This window comes from Rana temporaria, chromosome 8 (genome assembly GCF_905171775.1).
Source record: "Rana temporaria chromosome 8, aRanTem1.1, whole genome shotgun sequence".
Taxonomy (NCBI): domain Eukaryota; kingdom Metazoa; phylum Chordata; class Amphibia; order Anura; family Ranidae; genus Rana; species Rana temporaria.
Genome location: NC_053496.1, coordinates 188,599,905 through 188,622,619, shown reverse-complemented (window position 1 = coordinate 188,622,619; position 22,715 = coordinate 188,599,905). Strand labels below are relative to the sequence as shown.

General features: G+C 46.4%; 1 protein-coding gene across 1 annotated transcript in view; it reads left to right on the top strand.

Moving 5' to 3' along the window:
* The window catches only part of LOC120909737, an 857,992-nt gene that overhangs the window by 736,329 nt on the left and 98,948 nt on the right, over nucleotides 1-22,715 (top strand). The window contains exon 4 of the mRNA XM_040321464.1: nucleotides 11,518-12,609. Within this exon, the coding sequence (XP_040177398.1) occupies nucleotides 11,518-12,609 (1,092 nt within the window). The remainder of the gene's footprint in view (nucleotides 1-11,517; nucleotides 12,610-22,715) is intronic.

The following is a 22,715-nucleotide window of genomic DNA, read 5'->3' as shown; positions in this document are numbered from 1 at the left end:
AGGGGGGGGGGGCAGCATGGGGACCAGCAAGAGGGAGTATAAGGATATACAGTACACACAGCACAAGGCCGTGTTCACGCTACGAGACGTTTCTTGGGACTGCAGTTCCTCTGAGCTCCAAAAGGTGGTGATCTCACTTCTACCATAGAGAAAGGAAGTCTCTATGGAAGGCAGGAAGTGATGTCAGCTTCAAACAGGAAGTGATGTCAGGTATAAATAGGAAGTTCCGGGTGAGAGGTGAGTCGGGAGAACAAACAGGGAAGACAATGCTGGAAGACGCAGCAGAGTAGGTAATAAGATCTTATTTTCTATTTACACCCAGTAACCCCGTCATGTCCGTCCTCTTCCTCCATAGTCACTGTGACGTCTTTTATCTCCAGCAGATGATGATACACACATATATAGTGTGGAGACCTAGATTAACCCCTTCAGGGGCAGAACATTCCCCCACTTATGGGGCCGGAACATTCTCTTCATTATGGAGATGTGTCACATTTCCCACCAATCATCTTCTCACCTCCTCCGTCTATACTAACGGATTATACCACTTTTATTGGGGATGGGGGGGGTTTCTATAGACATAAAGGGTTAGAGGCGCCTGGACACTAAAACCATTACAGATGCTAAAAGGAATGTTCCTTTATGTGTAATCCCACTGGGGGGGGGGGGGCTGTTCTTACACAATAGAATCCCTCATATTATCCCCCATACAACCCCATCCTAATATTATACAACCAGTACAGTCCTCATCATTCTCTCTTATCAATTATTGGTCTTCAGGTAACCTGTATACATCACATGACCAATGAGGATGGAGGAGGACCGGAGTCACATGACTGAGAGGATACTAAACCTCACCCTGGAGATCATCTACCTGCTGACCGGAGAGGTGAGGAGGATTCTGGGAGGTCACATGACATCACTCTTATCTCTATTAATAACACAGACCTGACCGGAGAGGTGAGGAGGATTCTGGGAGGTCACATGACATCACTCTTATCTCTATTAATAATACACAGACCTGACCAGAGAGGTGAGGAGGATTCTGGGAGGTCACATGACATCACTCTTATCTCTATTAATAATACACAGACCTGACCAGAGAGGTGAGGAGGATCCTGGGAGGTCACATGACATCACTCTTATCTCTATTAATAATACAGACCTGACCGGAGAGGTGAGGAGGATTCTGGGAGGTCACATGACATCACTCTTATCTCTATTAATAATACAGACCTGACCGGAGAGGTGAGGAGGATTCTGGGAGGTCATATGACATCACTCTTATCTCTATTAATAATACAGACCTGACCGGAGAGGTGAGGAGGATTCTGGGAGGTCACATGACATCACTCTTATCTCTATTAATAATACAGACCTGACCGGAGAGGTGAGGAGGATTCTGGGAGGTCACATGACATCACTCTTATCTCTATTAATAAAACACAGACCTGACCGGAGAGGTGAGGAGGATCCTGGGAGGTCACATGACATCACTCTTATCTCTATTAATAAAACACAGACCTGACCAAAGAGGTGAGGAGGATTCTGGGAGGTCACATGACATCACTCTTATCTCTATTAATAATACAGACCTGACCGGAGAGGTGAGGAGGATTCTGGGAGGTCACATGATATCACTCTTATCTCTATTAATAAAACACAGACCTGACCGGAGAGGTGAGGGGGATTCTGGGAGGTCACATGACATCACTCTTATCTCTATTAACCACTTGGTAACCGCCCCATAGACAATATACGTCTACAGGGCGGGTGGTTAACTCTAGGAGGGCGTCAATGTACGTCCTCCCAGAGTCTCTCTCCCGCGCGTCCCCTGGGGCGCGCACACGGGAACATCCGTGACCGCCGGGTCCAGAGGACCCGGCCGATCACGAATCGCGGTAAACGGCCGCTGATAGCGGCCGTTTACCATGTGATCGCTCCGTCCAATGACGGAGCGATCACATGTAAACAAACCGGCGTCTTTTGATGACGCCGGTTCCTCCCTCCTCTCTCTGTACCGAGCGGTACAGTGTGAGAGGGGGGAGCGCGGGTGTCAGCAGCGCTGTGGATGGATCTGTGACTATTGCAGTCACAGATCCATCCATCCCTGCTCAGCCATCCCTGAAACCCCCTGCAATACTGTGCAATACACTCTGCAATACCCCCCCTACAATACTCTGCATACCCCCGGCAATACTCTGCATACCCCCCTGCGCAATACTCTGCATACCCCCCTGTGCAATACACTCTGCAATACCCCCCCTGCGCAATACTCTGCAATACCCCCCCTGCGCAATACTCTGCAATACCCCCCCTGCGCAATACTCTGCATACCCCCGGCAATACTCTGCATACCCCCCTGCGCAATACTCTGCATACCCCCCTGCGCAATACTCTGCATACCCCCCTGCGCAATACTCTGCATATCCCCCTGCGCAATACTCTGCAATACCCCCCCTGCGCAATACTCTGCATACCCCCGGCAATACTCTGCATACCCCCCTTCGCAATACTCTGCATACCCCCCTGCGCAATACTCTGCATACCCCCCTGCGCAATACTCTGCATACCACCCCCTGCGCAATACTCTGCATACCACCCCCTGCGCAATACTCTGCATACCACCCCCTGCGCAATACTCTGCATACCCCCCTGCGCAATACTCTGCATTACTCCCCTGCAATACTCTGCATTACTCCCCGGCAATACTCTGCATTACTCCCCGGCAATACTCTGCATTACTCCCCGGCAATACACTGCATTACTCCCCGGCAATACTCTGCAATACCCCTGCACAATTACTCTGCGCAATTACTCTGCAATACCCCCGCACCAATACTCTGCAATACCCCCGCACCAATACTCTGCAATACCCCCGCACCAATACTCTGCAATACCCCCGCACCAATACTCTGCAATACCCCCGCACCAATACTCTGCAATTCCCCAACACCAATACTCTGCAATTCCCCAACACCAATACTCTGCAATACCCCAACACCAATACTCTGCAATACCCCGGCTAATACTCTGCAGTACCCAGAAAATACTCTGCATACCACCCCCTGCACAATACTCTGCATACCACCCCCTGCGCAATACTCTGCATACCACCCCCTGCGCAATACTCTGCATACCCCCCCTGCTCAATACTCTGCATACCCCCCTGCGCAATACTCTGCATTACTCCCCGGCAATACTCTGCATTACTCCCCGGCAATACTCTGCATTACTCCCCGGCAATACTCTGCATTACTCTCCGGCAATACTCTGCATTACTCCCCGGCAATACTCTGCATTACTCCCCGGCAATACTCTGCATTACTCCCCGGCAATACTCTGCAATACCCCTGCACAATTACTCTGCGCAATTACTCTGCAATACCCCCGCACCAATACTCTGCAATACCCCCGCACCAATACTCTGCAATACCCCAACACCAATACTCTGCAATACCCCCGCACCAATACTCTGCAATACCCCCGCACCAATACTCTGCAATACCCCCGCACCAATACTCTGCAATACCCCCGCACCAATACTCTGCAATACCCCAACACCAATACTCTGCAATACCCCAACACCAATACTCTGCAATACCCCAACACCAATACTCTGCAATACCCCTGCACCAATACTCTGCAATACCCCGGCTAATACTCTGCAGTACCCAGAAAATACTCTGGGGAAAAAATGCGTTTTAACCACTTCCCGGACGTCATGACGTCCTTGACTTTGTGCAGGGATATCTGAGTGATGGGTGCAGCTACAGGCATCATTCAGATATCATTTTTTTCAGCCGGCGATTCCCTACACCATAAGAACAATCATGTCGGCTGTTCCGCCTCTTGATTGTTCTTACGGGAGGCGAAAGGGGACGTCTCCCCTCCCTTCTCCCTCCGGTGCCTCTTCTGACTCACCGCTACGATCGAAACCAGGATCGTTTTATTTTTTTTTATTTTTTTTCAGGCTTCCCAGCCTAGAGGTGAGATGTGGGGTCTTATTGACCCCACATCTCACTGTAAAGAGGACCTGTCATGCTATATTCCTATTACAAGGGATGTTTACATTCCTTGTAATAGGAATAAAAGTGATCAAAACATTTATTTTTGGGGAAAAACGTATCAAACTAAAATAAATAAAGTGAAATGAACAATAAAATTTTTTTTTTTTTAAAGCGCCCCTGTTCCTGCGTGCTCGTATACAGAAGCGACCGCACACGTAAGTCCCGCCCACATATGAAAACGGTGTTCAAACCACACATGTGAGGTATCGCTGCGAACGTTGGAGCAAGAGCAATACTTTTGGCCCTAGAGCTCTTCTCCAACTAAAAAGATGTAACCAGTAAAAATATTTAAAGCGTCGCCTATGGGGATTTTTAAGTAGCGAAGTTTGGCGCCATTCCACAAGCGCGTGCAATATTGAAGGGTGACATGTTGGGTATCTATTGACTCGGCGTAACTTCATCTTTCATATTATGCAAAAACATTGGGCTAACTTTAATGTTTTTTTTTTTTTAAAAGCACAAAACCGTTTTATTTCCAAAAAAACGCATTCGAACAATTGCTGCGAAAATAACGTGCGCGATAAAAAGTTGCAACGACCGCCATTGTATTCTCTAGGGTTTTTGCTAAAAAAAAGCATATATAATGTTTTGGGGTTCTATGTAATTTTCTAGCAAATAAATGGTGATTTTTCCATGTAGGAGAGGAATGTCAGAATTGGTCTGGGTGTTCCAGAACGCCTGATGGTGCTCCCTGCATGTTGGGCCTCTGTATGTGGCCACGCTGTGTAAAAGTCTCACACATGTGAAGGTGCTCCCTGCATGTCGGGCCTCTGTATGTGGCCACGCTGTGTAAAAGTCTCACACATTTGGTATCGGCATACTCGGGAGGAATAGCAGAATGTGTTTTGGGGTGTAATTAGTGTTATGCATATGCTGTGTGTGAGAAATAACAGGCGAATATGAACATTTTGTGAAAAAAAAAAAAAAAAAAAAATAAAACTTCTAAAAACTCACCATGCCTCTTTCTAAATACCTTGGAATGTCTTCTTTCCAAAAAGGGGTCATTTGGGGGGTATTTGTACTTTTCTGGCATGTTAGGGTCTCAAGAAATGAGAGAGGCTGTCAGTACATCGGGTGTGATCAAATTGATCAATTTTCAGTAATTGGTACCATAGCTTGTAGACCCTATAACTTTCACCCAGACTAAATAATAACCCAATTTTTTTTTTTTTTGCCAAAGATATGTAGCAGTATACATTTTAGGTCAAATTTATGAAAAAAATTACTTTTTTGCAAAATGTTATAATAGAAATGAAGAAAAATTCATTTTTTTTACAAAATTTTCTTTCTTTTTTCATTTATAGCGGAAAAAATAAAAACTGCAGAGGTGATCAAATACCACCAAAAGAAAGCTCTATTTGTGGGGAAAAAAAGGACAAAAATTTCATTTGGTTACAGTGTTGTATGACTGAGTTATTGTCATTCAAAATGTGAGAGCACCGAAAGCTGAAAATTGGTCTGGTTATTAAGGGTGTTTAAGTGCCCAGTTGTCAAGTGGTTAATAAAACCCAGACCTGACCGGAGAGGTGAGGAGGATTTTGGGAGGTCACATGAAATCACTCTTATCTCTATTAATAAAACACAGACCTGACCGGAGAGGTGAGGAGGATTCTGGGAGGTCACATGAAATCACTCTTATCTCTATTAATAAAACACAGACCTGACCGGAGAGGTGAGGAGGATTCTGGAAAACTAACATGATATTCCTATTGGTTCTCCAATACAGAGATTTCCTCTTGTGAAGTCAGGTGATCACATGACCATCACAGTGCCTCCATGTGACTCCCTAAAACCTGAGAGACACAACATGGAGAAGATTCTAGAAGTCACCAAGAAGATGATGGAGCTGCTGACAGGAGAGGTGAGGAGGATTCTGGGACATTATCCAGTAACAGACAAGGGATGTGTCTGGATGGTGACTGTATCATTGTGTGTGTCAGGTTCCTATAAGGTGTCAGGATGTCACTGTCTATTTCTCCATGGAGGAGTGGGAGTATTTAGAAGGACACAAGGATCTCTACAAGGACGTCATGATGGACAATCAGCCGCCCCTCACATCACCGGGTAAGAGGAGACTTTATTGTAAAGGAGAGAGCAGTACGGAGGCTCCACCGAGATCCCCCATCATCTGATAAACACATAGAAACAATGTATTCAGTCAGTGTGTGTGTTTCCTACAGATGGATCCAGTAATGGGAACCCACCAGAGAGATGTCCCCGTCCTCTGTATTCCCGGGATTCCACACAGGAAGGTCACACCATCCCCCACTGTTACAAGGTCGGTGGGGCGGAGCATCTAGAACATGGACTGGTGGAGATGATGTGTGGATTTTGTATGTAAGTTTATATCTTATAGATGATATTCTCTCTCATTCTCTTGGTTTAGAGTGGAGATCCAATCGATATAGAATTTGAGGTGAAATCAGAAGAAGAAGAGACGTATGTGAGGGATGATCAGCAGTCTATGGAGGAGGATGGAATAACGGGGACATTTATAGAGGAGGACACTCCTACAGAGATCAGCACAGGTGGGTCATTAACACTAAATACATTCCTCCACCCATACTGCTCACTGATTGGTCCAGAGTAGGGCGGGGACTGGGTGATATCGGCCTGTAATCCCCTGGTCACTTTCCTGAGCTGTGTTCCCCGTCCTGTATTCCTGTATTCCTCTGGGATAATCTTCCTTCTCTGTGCTGCAGACACAATTTATGTCTCTAGACTGGATTTATGGAGATTCTGGGGTTCAGCTGGCAGCAAAATGTTGATTTTCACCATAGGGTTTGCTTGACCTAGACACCTGGGGTATGTACCTTGGGTCTTCTGCCCCATGCCCGGGTCTAGTGAGATCTGTGACAGAACAATTCTCCCGGGTTACTTGCTCTGTTATTTGCTGGCTGTGCCGGGTGGAGGGATATGTCTGTATAGTCTCAGACCCAAGTCACTGAGTGCAGTCTCAGGAGATGGGAGGCAGCGGTGTGGGATCTCTGCAACTTGTCTCCAGTAATCATTTCATCCGCCACTGATTACTGATTACCAATATCATGAGTCCTAACCCATCACTATATACTCTATGTTGTACATTACATACTCCTGACCCCTGCACTATATACTCTATGTTGTACATTACATACTCCTGACCCCTGCACTATATACTCTATGTTGTACATTACATACTCTTTATTATCTCTGAACAAGAACGGTTAGAGAGCCGGTTTAGGGCCAGGACACATTTGAGTAGATGCAATGACAATTGGCAGACTCCGAGACTTCTATAGGTAGACTGCTATACAGTGGAAGGCCTCCAGCCGGACACCACTTCTGTATAGGTAGGACCGCTGTATCCTATGGTAACAAATCTTGTTACAGTCACTAACGCTAGTTCTACATAACTCTTGGTAACACAGAATAGTTCTCTTCTTCTCACACAGTCTCTCACTGCAGATCTTCTCTCCCTGAGCTCCCGGTCTCTCATTAGTAGGAATGAGCTTCATGTTTGGGTCGAACATGAGTTCCACTCTAACATTGGCTGTTCGCCCGTTCATCAAAAAACGAACATTATGGGGCGTTCGCGCCAAATTCGAGCGCCGCGTCATGCAGATCGCAGTGCATTGCTGTATGATGATTGGCCAAATCATGCACTATAACCCGCATACTTTGGCCAATCCCAGCGCCTTTGGCCAATCATGGCTCAGGGGGACTAAGTCCACGCCCCACACTATATAAGGCTGCATGCACGTTCCCTACCCCTGTTGCTAAATCGTAGAAAGAAATTTGGTCCCAGCCATCCACATGCTCAGCGTCTGAATGCTACCTTGGCTACTGCATCTGCACTGCAACTGCTGCCTTTTCAGCTGGTAGACTCTGCCCCCTTTTGTGAATTTGTGGAATGTGTGGTACCTCAGTGGCAGGTTCCCAAACGCCATTTCTTTTCACGGAAGACCATTCCAGTTCTCTACCAGCATGTGGAAGGCAATGTCTTGGCCTCGTTGGACAGGGCGGTCAGCAGTAAGGTGCATATTACCGCTGACTCATGGTCCAGCAGGCATGGACAGGGACGTTGCCTTTCTTTCACAGTGCACTGGGTAACTCTGCTGGCAGCTGGGAAGGATGCAGGACAGGGTGCAGTATTGTTGGAGCTTGTTTTGCCACCACACCTCTAAAATGCTAGTGGTGGCTCTCTCCACCCCCTCCTCTTCTTCCTCTATGGCCTCTTCCTCTGCAGATTTGTCCTCCTGAACCAGCGATGCTCCATAGACGTTCAAGGGGCTACGCAAGCACTCAGGCAAAAAGATGCCATGCAGTGGTTAAGTTGGTCTGCTTAGGGGACAGGAGGCATACTGGGGCAGAGATTCTGTCAGCTCTGCAGGGGCAGGCTCAGAGGTGGTTGATGCCACGCCAGCTTCAGCCAGGAATGGTTGTAGGCACCAACCTCCTCTCTGCCCTCCGACATGGACACTTGACCCATGTGCCCTGTTTTCACGAACTTTCCCAGAATTTATCCACCCTTTGCAGAGGGAGCAGAGGATGAAACTTCTTTGGCTGGCTTTGCAGAAAGGTTTGTGCAATGCGTTTCCAGAGCCTGGGAGGTTACAATCTCCTGGTGCTGGACAACGTGTTGCTGAGGCTTCGTTCAGTCACAGAAAGAGCGGTGGAGAAGGTGGCCGTCTGACCGATGCCTTCAGACAATTCTTCAGTCCGCAGCCCCAAGGTCTGATCGGTTCCAGCAACCATCGCCAGTGTCTGAATTAAATGGTGCAGGAATATCTAGGGGCAAGGTCAGACTTGGAGACCTTTCCAACATAAAATCCTCTGGGTTACTGGGTCTTGAGGATGGTCCACTAGCCAGAGCTTGCACAATATGCAATTGAGCTACTGGCCTGTCCTGCATCCAGCGTTCTTTCTGAACGCACATTCAGTGCTGCTGGAGGCTTTGTAACCAATTACAGAGTGCGCCTGTCCACAGACTCTGTTGATTGGCTCACCTTCATAAAAATGAATCGGTCTTGGATCACCAGCTACCAAGCACCTAATGCTGATGTAACCAATTGATTTTTCTATGGATGTGGGATCCCTTGAAGACTGCCTATGCTGAGTGACTATCCTATTATGCTGAGTGACTATCCTATTCCTCCTCAATGTTCATGTTGATAGCTTCTAAGAATATTTTTGTTTCACGGCACTACCACCGCCGCCTAAGGCCCAATTTTTCTGCCTCTGTTTACACGCCCCTGTTAATTACAATTTTTGATCTAATATTTCACAGCAGGGCCCGTTCCTGCACCCACCAAGAGTAACAGTGAGGGCTTACAGTGTTATGGTACCACCAACACCTAAGGCACAATTTTCACCTACTTTCATACATCCGACTTACAAATGGAGGGAGACAACAGGAAGTGAGAGGAAATCTACCCCTAGGAAGGGAAATTCTCTCCTGTAAGAGTTAATATGGGAAAAAGGTGTCTCCTCTCCACTGATGCTTTATCACCAATCCTTGTTTCCCTAATAACCCCAAATTTTCTAAATCCAATTGTCATTGGGACAGAAAGTGAGGTGAAATCTTCTGAACACGGGGCACAGACAGCAAAACAAATGTTACAGGGGTGATAACCCTTCCCTATGTTTTCCAAAAAGCTTTGAATTCGATTTTTTGGCTGGAGCTACACTTACAAAATGTACCAGTTCCAAATTACTAACAGATTCAACTTAAGAACAAACCTCCAGTCCCTGTCTTGTTTGTAACCCGGGGACCGCCTCTATACTGCTGTTCAGAGTATATAGAGCCTGTGGGCACTATTCATTTTTCACGTTCGGGCCCCAAAAACTTTAACGGTGTTCGAATGTTCGCACAAACTTTCGGTCCATTCGCTTGTTCTGCCGCAAACCGAACCGGGAGGTGTTAGGCTCCTCCCTACTCACTGGACTTCCAGATTCAGTGGCCACTGAATCTCCTGAGCTCTTCTACAGCTAACCCGCTGTATATTCCTCAAGCGTCACCCCCGCTATCCTGCTGGGCCCCTGGCTTGGCACTTACTGATGCTCCTCAAGCGTCACCCCCGCTATCCTGCTGGGCCCCTGCTGAAGCTTTCCCACTTCTTCACTGTCCCAGGCTGGTGAGAAGATTGCTCTGGTACTGGCTCCAGCTTACTAACTGTAGTCTCCGGTAACAAGGTGGATGGTCCCTTAGTGGCGACAGCTTCCCCTCCACCTCCGACCACAACTGGTTCCCCGTTCGGATGAATCTTTACTCTCAGTTGGAATCCAATCCTGCAGTCCCAACCCTGCGCTGATTCTCCTGCTCCTGGATAGGCCTCAGGCTTCTGGCCTAGCAACCCGGACGACATAACACACGTCCACCCAGATAGCTGTCCAGGTGGCACAGAACCCCGATCACCTGACTCCACCCAAATAAATAGGCTCTCCCAGCAGGCCAAGGGACCAAAGAAACCCCTGCCAATTGGCTGAGACACCCCATCTATTCATAATCCGACCTTGCTACACCCTTGTCTATCTAGTGCCACCTAGTGACAGAAGAGAAAAGGTGCAGCCATCCAAAGTTAGAGAGGAATCAGTAGATCTCCTAACAATAAGCAAGGATAAATACCACCTGGTGATCTCAATTTATTAGTCACCCTTCCTAAACACCAGGGTGCTACATGTTCATTACATACTCCTGACCCCTGCACTATATACTCTATATTGTACATTGCATACTCCTGACCCCTGCACTATATACTCTTATGTTGTACATTACATACTCCTGACCCTTGTCCTATAATTCCCTCATCACTGTCACTCCTATAAAAGACAGTTCTCGTTGTTTCCTCTCTCTGACTAAGGTCCATGAATAAAGAAATGATCTGGTAGGAGATCAGAGGAGCCATTTACTAGTTACCTTGAGGGGGGAATTGTAAGATCCTCAGAGACAAAGCTGCCTGATGTGGGCGGAGTCCTGGTTTAGGGGAACCAATCTGTTCATGTCTAGTAATAATCTTTGTATTTCTATTTTAGTAGATGGACGGGAGATGAGGAAAACCTCAGAGGATTGTCTCACTTTGTCTCCAGACTGTGAAGTAGAAAATGAGGACATCACACAGTATAGTCCAGGAGAAAACCCGACTACCTCAAATGTCCATCCGGCACCACACAGTGTAGATGGACCATCGTATTCCTCTTATCCTGAGGAACCTCAGACTGTGCGGGACGGTGCCGGACCATCGTATTCCTCTTATCCTGAGGAACCTCAGACTGTGCGGGACGGTGCCGGACCATCGTATTCCTCTTATCCTGAGGAACCTCAGACTGTGCGGGACGGTGCCGGACCATCGTATTCCTCTTATCCTGAGGAACCTCAGACTGTGCGGGACGGTGCCGGACCATCGTATTCCTCTTATCCTGAGGAACTGCAGACTGTGCGGGACGGTGCTGTCTTTCCAACACATAAGAGGTTTCCATGTCCTGAGTGCGGGAAATGTTTTTCAGAGAGATCCAAGCTTTCCACACATCAGAGATCTCACACGGGGAAGAAGCCTTTTTCCTGTTCTGAGTGTGGGAAATGTTTTTCAGAGAGATCCAAGCTTTCCACACATAAGAGATTACACACGGGGGAGAAGCCTTTTTCCTGTTCTGAGTGCGGGAAATGTTTTTCAGACAAGTCCCATCTTTCCAAACATCAGAGATCTCACACGGGGGAGAAGCCTTTTTCCTGTTCTGAGTGCGGAAAATGTTTTTCAGACAAGTTCCATCTTTCCACACATAAGAGATCTCACACGGGGGAGAAGCCTTTTTCCTGTTCTGAGTGCGGAAAATGTTTTTCAGACAAGTTCCATCTTTCCATACATCAGAGATCTCACACGGGGGAGAAGCCTTTTTCCTGTTCTGAGTGTGGGAAATGTTTTTCACAGAAGTCCGATCTTTCCACACATCAGAGATCTCACACGGGGGAGAAGCCTTTTTCCTGTCCTGAGTGCGAGAAATGTTTTTCAAAGAAGTCCAATCTTTCCGCACATCAGAGATCTCACACGGGGGAGAAGCCGTATTCCTGTCCTGAGTGCGAGAAATGTTTTTCAGTGAAGTCCCATCTTTCCGAACATCAGAGATCTCACACGGGGAAGAAGCCTTTTTCCTGTTCTGAGTGTGGGAAATGTTTTTCAGTGAAGTCCAGTCTTTCCAGACATCAGAGATTACACACGGGGGAGAAGCCTTTTTCCTGTTCTGAGTGCGAGAAATGTTTTTCAGTGAAGTCCCATCTTTCCACACATCAGAGATCTCACACGGGGAAGAAGCCTTTTTCCTGTTCTGAGTGTGGGAAATGTTTTTCAGTGAAGTCCAGTCTTTCCAGACATCAGAGATCTCACACGGGGGAGAAGCCTTTTTCCTGTCCTGAGTGCGGGAAATGTTTTGCACAGAAGTCCAATCTTTCCGCACATCAGAGATCTCACACGGGGGAGAAGCCGTATTCCTGTCCTGAGTGCGGGAAATGTTTTTCAGTGAAGTCCTATCTTTCCACACATCAGAGATTACACACGGGGGAGAAGCCGTATTCCTGTCCTGAGTGAGGGAAATGTTCCTCACTGAAGTCCTGTCTTCCTGTACATCAGGGGTCCCACACAACCCTCGAGGTGTATTAGTGAGTGCGGGAAATGTCTTGTATGTGAATGTTGCTGGACATGTGGGGAAGAAGCACACCCTGATATACGGGTGAAACTCGAAAAATTTGAATATGGTGCAAAAGTTTATTTATTTCACTAATACAACTTAAAAGGCGAGACGAATATATGAGAGAGACTCGTTACATGCAAAGCAAGAGGGTTCAAGCCGTGATTTGTCATCATTGTGATGATTGTGGCTTCCAGCTCATGAAAACCCCAAATCCACAATCTCAGAAAATTCCGATATTCCATGCAATCAATAAAACACGGATTGTACAGAGAAGGATATCGCACCTCTGAAAAGTAGAAGCTGCGTATTAATTGTGTGAAAATAGTGCAGCGTGATTGAAAAACCTTTTCCCCTCCACACACCCACACACTATCTACAAATCTATGTGTGTTGTTTGTCTGGATGTTGTGATAAAACAAAAATGTGACAATGAATGTGAATTGTATCTTAATATGTTGTGTGAAGTGACTTCATGAATAGAGAAATAAATAAAGTCAAAAAATGTAACGAATATATTTGTGTGTAATGAAAAGAAGTTATAAAGATCACAAAGAATAGTGATGTGGTGATAAATGCTGTGCGTAATGTGTACTGCGGTGAGGTGTGAATGTATTAGGCCCCATACACACGGTCGGACAAAACCGATGAGAATGGGCCGAGGTTCAGTTTAATCGGTCCAAACCGACCGTGTGTATAGCCCATCGGTCTGTTTTCCTTCGGTCCAAAATTTTAAAATCGAACCGATGGACCGCTGCCCGATCGGTTCAAACTAGGGTTGTCCTGATACCGATACTAGTATGGGTATCGGGACCGATTCCGAGTATTTGCGGGAGTACTCGTACTCCCGCAAATACCCCCGATACCAATATAGAATAGTTGTCCCCCCCGCCCTCCCCCCCCCGCCGCCGTCGCCGTGACGCCGCATCCCGCCGCCGTTCGCCGCATCCCCGCTGCCGCCGACTGTATAATACGCCGGGAACATTATAGCTTTGAATAGCTGTAAAGATTCGCACCGCGCATAGACACTGCCCCTCGCTCGGGTGAACTGTCCATTCCCGAGCGAGGGGGAGTGTCTATACGCAACACCGGTGCCAATCATTACAGCGATTCAAAGTTGTAATGTTCCCGGCATATTACAAAGTCGGTGGCAGCGGGGATGCAGGTAAGCGGGACATGGGGGGAAGACAATGGCTGGATGGGGGGTGACAATGGCTGCATGGGGGGTGACAATGGCTGGATGGGGGGAGACAATGGCTGCATGGGGGGTGACAATGGCTGGATGGGGGGAGACAATGGCTGGATGGGGGGTGACAATGGCTGCATGAGGGGTGACAATGGCTGCATGGGAGGTGACAATGGCTGCATCTGTGGGGGGACATGGCTGCATTTGGGGACACATTTTAAAAAAAGTATCGGTATTCGGTATCGGCGACTACTTGAAAAAAAGTATCAGTACTCGTACTCAGTCCTAAAAAAGTGGTATCGGGACAACCCTAGTTCAAACCAATGGTTAGTACAGAAAGCATCGGTTCAAAACCCGCGCATGCTCAGAATCAAGTCGACGCATGCTTAGAAGCATTGAACTTTGTTTTATTCAGCACGTCGTGTGTTTGACGTCACCGCGTTCTGACCCGATCGGTTTTTGAAACGATGGTTTGTACACACATCAGACCATCAGGCCACTTCAGCGGTGACCGATGAAAACGGCCCGTCCGACCATTCTCATCGGTTTGGTCTGTGTGTACAAGGCCTCAGGGTTGTCCCGATACCAATACCAAGCATTTGCCCGAGTACTTGTACTGTCAGCGGTGATCAGTGTGTGGGGAAGTTACAAACACTGATGACCGCTGTATAGATTTATAAGTAATTTCTCCTCTTCTCTCTTCACCCCCCCCCCCCGCGGCTTTCAGCTGCTTTAAAATTAGCGGTGATCGGTGCTTGTAACTCCCCCACACACGATCACCACTGACTGTCCCGTGTCCTCCTCCAGCCCCCCTCCGTTTTCCTGCCATCTCCCTCCCTCTGTGTATCCCTCCGACCTGCCATCTCCATCCATGTGTCCCCCTCTGTGCTGCCATCTCCATCCATGTGTCCCCCTCCGTGCTGCCATCTCCATCCATGTGTCCCCCTCCGTGCTGCCATCTCCATCCATGTGTCCCCCTCCGTGCTGCCATCTCCATCCATGTGTCCCCCTCTGTACTGCCATCTCCATCCATGTGTCCCCCTCTGTGCTGCCATCTCCATCCATGTGTCCCCCCTCCGTGCTGCCATCTCCCTCCCTCTGTGTATCCCTCCGACCTGCCATCTCCATCCATGTGTCCCCCTCCGTGCTGCCATCTCCATCCATGTGTCCCCCTCCGTGCTGCCAACTCCATCCATGTGTCCCCCTCTGTGCTGCCATCTCCATCCATGTGTCCCCCTCCGTGCTGCCATCTCCATCCATGTGTCCCCCTCCGTGCTGCCATCTCCATCCATGTGTCCCCCTCTGTGCTGCCATCTCCATCCATGTGTCCCCCTCCGTGCTGCCATCTCCATCCATGTGTCCCCCTCTGTGCTGCCATCTCCATCCATGTGTCCCCCTCTGTACTGCCATCTCCATCCATGTGTCCCCCTCCGTGCTGCCATCTCCATCCATGTGTCCCCCTCCGTGCTGCCATCTCCATCCATGTGTCCTCCTCCGTGCTGCCATCTCCATCCATGTGTCCCCCTCCGTGCTGCCATCTCCATCCATTTGTCCCCCTCTGTGCTGCCATCTCCATCCATGTGTCCCCCTCTGTGCTGCCATCTCCATCCATGTGTCCCCCTCTGTGCTGCCATCTCCATCCATGTGTCCCCCTCTGTGCTGCCATCTCCATCCATGTGTCCCCCTCCGTGCTGCCATCTCCATCCATGTGTCCCCCTCCGTGCTGCCATCTCCATCCATGTGTCCCCCTCCGTGCTGCCATCTCCATCCATGTGTCCCCCTCTGTGCTGCCATCTCCATCCATGTGTCCCCCTCCGTGCTGCCATCTCCATCCATGTGTCCCCCTCCGTGTTTCCGTGTCCCCCTCCGTGTTTCTCTCTCCCTCCGTACTCCTCCACCCCCTGGAACTGTCAGGATGGAGAGCGGGGTAGGAGCCGGTAAATCCGGCAACTTACTGTTCAAAATGTACAGAGTCAGTGATTACTGACTCTGTCCATTCACATTACTGAAACATCGTAACCTGTGTTTACAATGTTTCAGTTTATGAATGAAGAGAAGCGGCTGTCCTCTCTTCATTCATTTTCAGCGCAGCTGAGGTGGCTGAGAAAGGGACGGGGGGGAATCTGTGTCCCTAGTCCCTTTCCCTGTCTCAGAGGGGAGATGTCAGAGAGGTCTGTTAAGACCCCTGATATCTCACCAAAGCCCCCCCAACAGGGCTGATTAAAAAAAAAAATTGCAATTAATAATTTAAAAAATAAAATGTAAATAATAATAAAAAAAACACACTGACAATCCACTACCCCCCCCCCCCCCCCAAAAAAAAATCACTGTAAAAAAAAACGTAAAAAAAAAGTCACATGACATTAAAAAAAAGTATCGGTATCGGTGAGTACTTGAAAAAAAAGTATCGGTACTTGTACTCGGTCTCAAGAAAGTGTTATCGGGACATCCCTAGAATGTGTGTATTGTGGTATCCATAAACCACTGTTTATATGTCATGTTTGTGGATTGGGTGATGAATATCAAAACAAACAGAAAAATAGTGGGAGGCGAGATGTGAACATCGTGCATAGGGTGACCAGAAAACGAGCGTTTTCATGTGTGAAAAAAATGATTGTTAAACAAGATCCCTGATCTCCGGATCGTGTGTATTGTAGTGCTAAAGAATGTTAAATATTGTGTGAGTAATAGTGAAAATACGAATAATAAATGAGAGCGAAGATTAGGTAAAATTCATTTACATTTCAATCTTGTTTTTTTGTTATTATTTTTCACTGTTTGTTTTTTCATTATTAATTATTATTATTTGTTTTTAGTTCTTATGCTTCTGACTTCTTGTATTCTGAGCTTCAGATTTCAAATATTACGCCTGAACTTCGAATTTCTTGGTTTATGGGAGGACTAGAATAATCTGTGGGAGGTCTGCATGATTATGAACCCACATTAAAACTAAAATAAAATAAATCTCAACAAAATTGTGGGGCGTCTCGTCATAGTCCGGGTAATCAATCATGACTGATACACCAGGACATATAAAAAGACGGGTATAATGATGTAAATGCAGCTACGATGTGATACTATACTGTGTTATACTGATGTGATGAAACTGCCGTGATATCGTTTCCAAAATGCTGGATAGTGAACATGTATCAAAAACTAGTATAAAAACAGATATAAAGAACTTATTAACCACTTAAGGACCGCCTCCTGCACATTTACGTCGGCAGAATGGCACGGCTGGGTAAACCAAAAGGTGTCCCAGGTATTTTATAATCCTATAGCGTGTACTACAAAAAAAATGCTGTGTGCCGCGAAAGTGTTCGGGTTTGGCTTGAAGAAAAAGTGGCAACCCTAATTCCGACCTTGACTCCTGGTGACAGCGACACCCACAGTCAAGTGGAAGATGTGCAACACAGCTGAACTAGAACAGAAACCCACAATTTGGCATAATATTCTGAGCCAACTACAGCTCAGATAACTAAATTTACAAAATAGTGCCTACTCAACAGGAGCTACATATAGGATTGTGAAGATTTCCATCCTATTTACTAAGAAGCTGAAGAAGAAGAAGTCCAAGATGTAGATGAGGGTCACATATAGTATGAGCAGCATCACCCTTCTCTCTGTCACCAAGACCTAGTCTGGCAATGCCCAGAATGATACCAATTAGTCTCTGACCAATCTCACGGTTTGGATGGACTTTCTCCTTATATCAGTGGTCAGTGTAGTGGTCCCTTACATTGGTGACCAATGGGAGAAGGACCCTCTTATATGTCATCAGTGGGAAGACTGCCCTCCTTACAGATCATTGATGTCAATTGTTACTGAGAGACAGAAATTGTCCATTGCTCAAGGAACCCCTAGAACCCTTTGGAGGAACCCTGGCTGAGAAAGGCTGGACTAGGCAGTAATATATTTCTCTCGCCCTTGGTGGGAGTGGAGATGACCCATCTATAAGGATATACAGTACATACACACACAGCACAAGGCCGTGTTCACACTACGAGATGGTTCTCGTGGCTGCAGGTCCTCTGAGCGTCACAAGGTGGTGATCTTCTCATCTACCATAGAGACAGGAAATGATGTCAGGTACACACAGGAAGTTCCGGGTGAGAGATGAGTCGGGAGGAAGTAGAGAGGAGACATTGTTGGAATCGGTAGCTGAGGAGGTAATAAGATCTTATCTTCTATTTACACCCAGTAACCCCCGTCATGTCCGTCCTCTTCCTCCATAGTCACTGTGGCGTCTTTTATCTTCAGAAGATCATAATACACACATATACCTCCCAACTGTCCCTGATTTGGAGGGACTGTCCCTCATTCACAACAAAGTCCCTCTTTCCTCCTCATGTGTCCCTCATGTTGGTCTGATCTATATACATGTATATAAAATGCACTATTTATCTATCAAAAAGTCTTTCCGGTGCTAAACCTTCCATCCAATTTCTACATTTTTCTGCTGCATTTGTAAAAATTCCAAAAGCCAATATAAAGGAATATTAGTGGTAAAAATGCACTTGTGGGTTTATTAGATTTTATTTTTCCATTAAGGGGTGTGTCCTATGCCTCCATACTTTTGCTAATAGAAGTCCCTCACTCCCATCTCAGACAGTTGGGAGGTATGTACACATATATAGTGTGGAGTCGTACATTAACCCCTTCAGGGCCAGAACATTCCACCACTTACGGGGCCGGAACATTCTCTTCATTTCGAAAATGTTTTTTTTTTTTTCCCCATCTAATTCAGCTTTTCAGTTTATACTAACAGACTATACGATAATACAGGATGGGGGTTTTATTAAAGCGGGAGTTCACCCGAAAAACAATTTTTAACCTTAGATTTCTGCTCATTTTGTCTAGGGGAATCGGGTAGTTTTTTTAAAATCGAAGCCGTACTTACCGTTTTAGAGAGCGATCTTCTTCGCCGCTTCCGGGTATGGTCTTCGGGACTAGGCGTTCCTACTTGACTGACAGGCTTCCGACGGTCGCATCTATCGCGTCACGAGTAGCCGAAAGAAGCCGAACATCGTTCGGCTACTTTCAGAAAATCGTGACGCAATAGATGCGACCGTTGGAAGCCTGTCAATCAAGTAGGAACGCCCAGTCGCGCAGCCCATACCCGGAAGCCGCGGAGAAGATGCATCTCTAAAACGGTAAGTACGTCTTCGATTTTAAAAAAACTACCCGATTCCCCTAGACAAAATGAGCAGAAATCTAAGGTTAAAAATGTACATTTCCGGGTGAACCTCTACTTTAAGAGGTGTATTTATAATTAGAGATGCTCCGAAATTTTATCAGCTCAGTTCCCTGGGGGGACTCCGCAACTAATGGAATTAGGTCTCCAGCAAATGGTAAAAAGTGGAAAAAAGTCGACTTCAACCCGATATAAGTATCTTTTAATAAATACATCACCAGATATAAGTAAATTAAGCAAACATTGGAGAAGGGACTTTCCAAACTTGGTGGAGGAGAACTGGGAGGAAGTGTGGAGGTTCCCATTTCGGATACTGGTATCACTTTGAGACAAACTAATACAATTCAAAATAATACATAGGAGCCACTACACACCATATAAGTTATATAAGATCTCCCCATCAAACTCTCAGAGCTGCTGGAGATGTGCAGACATTCCAGGAAACTTCAGGCATATATTTTGGTCATGCCCAATGATAGTGGTATTTTGGAGGGAAGTCCTGAGAATAATTGCTATAGTAACATCCATAGTTTTCTAAACAGGAGGCGGAGATCTGCCTACTGGGATTGGTAGGGAAGAAGATTGTTCCGGTGGGAAGGAGAACACAGGTGGGCCTATTATTATTCTACGCTAGAAAGACGATAGTCTTAAATTGGAAGAAGGTAGAAGCTCCCTCGGTAGCACACTGGAAAAAACTAGTAAATAATAATCTGCCATTATACAGGGAGACATACTGCAATAGAGGACATGGGGAGAAATACGAGAGAGTATGGGCAGGTTGGATAGAAAATCCTATGACAGCTTCAGGATAAATGGGGTATAAGGGGAGGATAAACACACCATTAAAGAAAGGGAGGGAGATGAATGTAAAAAAGGTATTTGTGTTATATGAAATGAATGTTAGCGGAATTTTATGAAGGTTCGAGAAGAGAGCAGCTAAATGTAACTGTAAAATGTATATAAATATGTATATGTATGTTTTTTTTTTGTATGGAAAAAAAATGGAAAATTAATAAAGAGATGCTCCGAAATTTCCTCAGCGCAAAACTTATCGGCCGAAAATTGTGTTTTCAGCATATTCCCGAAAGAATAAAAAGTGCAGATAATTGCGCAGTCGCAGTGTCCGCGCTTCCGGGGGTCCGCCCATTGCGGGGTGTCATCCTGGCGGCTCAAGGTCCTGTCCTCCCCTCCTCCTGTCCTTGCAGAGTGGCAATCTCACTGTGTCAGGGAGCTGAATTGCACGGGCCGCAGTGACAATTTCCCGCCTCCTGTGATAGACGGCACACTGATCCAATGCCGGGACATTGAATCAGTGTGATGTGATCACAGGAGGCGGGACATTGTCACTGCGGCCCGGGCTAATCAGATTCAGCTTCGGGCACAGGCAGGCTGCATCTGACAGGCACTGGTAGACTGCATCTTATGGGCACAGGCAGGCTGAATCAACAGGCAATGCCGAGGCTGCATCTTATGGGCACTAGTGAGGCTGCATCTGATGGGCACAGGTTGCATCCCACAGACACTGGCGAGGCTGCATTGATCTCTTGTATAGTTTCTGCAGTCTCTGACCATCTCCTGTATTATGTCTGCTAGAGGTGCACTGAATGGAAATTTTGCTAATACTATTAGCAGTGTGTTTAAGTAAGAGATTGCAGACATGATACAAGAGAAGGTCAGAGACTGAGGACATGATACAAGAGAAGGTCAGAGACTGAAGACATGATACAAGAGAAGGTCAGAGACTGAGAACATGATACAAGAGAAGGTCAGAGACTGAGGACATGATACAAGAGAAGGTCAGAGAGACTGAGGACATGATACAAGAGAAGGTCAGAGACTGAGAACATGATACAAGAGAAGGTCAGAGACTGAGGACATGATACAAGAGAAGGTCAGAGAGACTGAGGACATGATACAAGAGAAGGTCAGAGACTGAGAACATGATACAAGAGAAGGTCAGAGACTGAGGACATGATACAAGAGAAGGTCAGAGACTGAGGACATGATACAAGAGAAGGTCAGAGACTGAGGACATGATACAAGAGAAGGTCAGAGACTGAGGACATGATACAAGAGAAGGTCAGAGACTGAGAACATGATACAAGAGATGATTAGAGACTGAGGATGTGATACAAGTCTGGTAGTTATACATCACTGGGTGTTAAGACACTTGTGGCAACTTATCTCCTATCATCCAACCTGGTGAGGAAGCTGCTATATTTAGAGGCGGTAGTAATACTGCAATCAAAAGTTGGAATTGGTTGAACATGTATTTAGATCAGCCAACCGCCTACACAAGCCAAGTTCTGTTCAAACCCAGAGCTCTAGTTTTAGTGGTCAGTTTATTGGTCCCTTACATTGGTGGTCAATGGGAGAAGGACCCCCTTATTTTGTCATCGGTGGGAAGACTGCCCTCCTTACAGATCATTGATGTCGGTTGTTACTGAGAGACAGAAATTGTCCATTGCTCAAGGAACCCCTAGAACCCTTTGGAGGAACCCTGGCTATGACTGGACAAGGCAGTAATATATTTCTCTCCCCCTTGGTGGGAGTGGAGATGACCCATCTATAAGGATATACAGTACATACACACACAGCACAAGAACTCTTGCACTATAAGATGATTCTTGGGGGTGCAGTTCCTCTGAGATCCACAAGGTGGTGATCTCACTTATACCATAGAGAAAGGAAGTCTCTATGGAAGACAGAAAATGATGTCAGGGACAGACAGGAAGTTCCGGGTGAGAGGTAAATCGGGAGGAAGTAGTGAGGAGACATCTTTGGAATCGGCAGCAGAGGAGGTAATAAGATCTTATCTTCTATTTACACCCAGTAACCCCCATCATGTCCGTCCTCTTCCTCCATAGTCACTGTGACGTCTTTTATCTCCAGCAGATGATAATACACACATATACCTCCCAACTGTCCCTGATTTGGAGGGACTGTCCCTCATTCACAACAAAGTCCCTCTTTCCTCCTCATGTGTCCCTCATGTTGGTCTGATCTATATACATGTATATAAAATGCACTATTTATCTATCAAAAAGTCTGTCCCGGTGCTAAACCATACCTCCCAACTTTCTGAGATGGGAATGAGGGACACCTATCAGCAAAAGTATGCAGGCATAGGACACACCCCTTGCCACGCCCACTTCAAGGAGAATTGTACAAAAAAATAAGATTAGTTAAACCCACAAGTGCTTTTTTTTACCACTACTATTTCTTTATATTGGCTTTTGGAATTTACAAATGCAGCAATTTAGAAATCAGATGGAAGGTTTAGCACCGGGAAAGACTTTTTGATAGATAAATAGCGCATTTTATATACATGTATATAGATCAGACCAACATGAGGGACACATGAGGAGGAAAGAGGGACTTTGTTGTGAATGAGGGACAGAGGGACATTGCTCCAAATCAGAGACAGTTGGGAGGTATGGCTAAACCTTCCATCCAATTTCTACATTTTTCTGCTGCATTTGTAAATTCCAAAAGCCAATATAAAGGAATATTAGTGGTAAAAATGCACTTGTGGGTTTAACCGTTTTTTTTTTTTTTTTTCTTTGTAAAATTCTCCATTAAGGGGTGTGTCCTATGCCTACATACT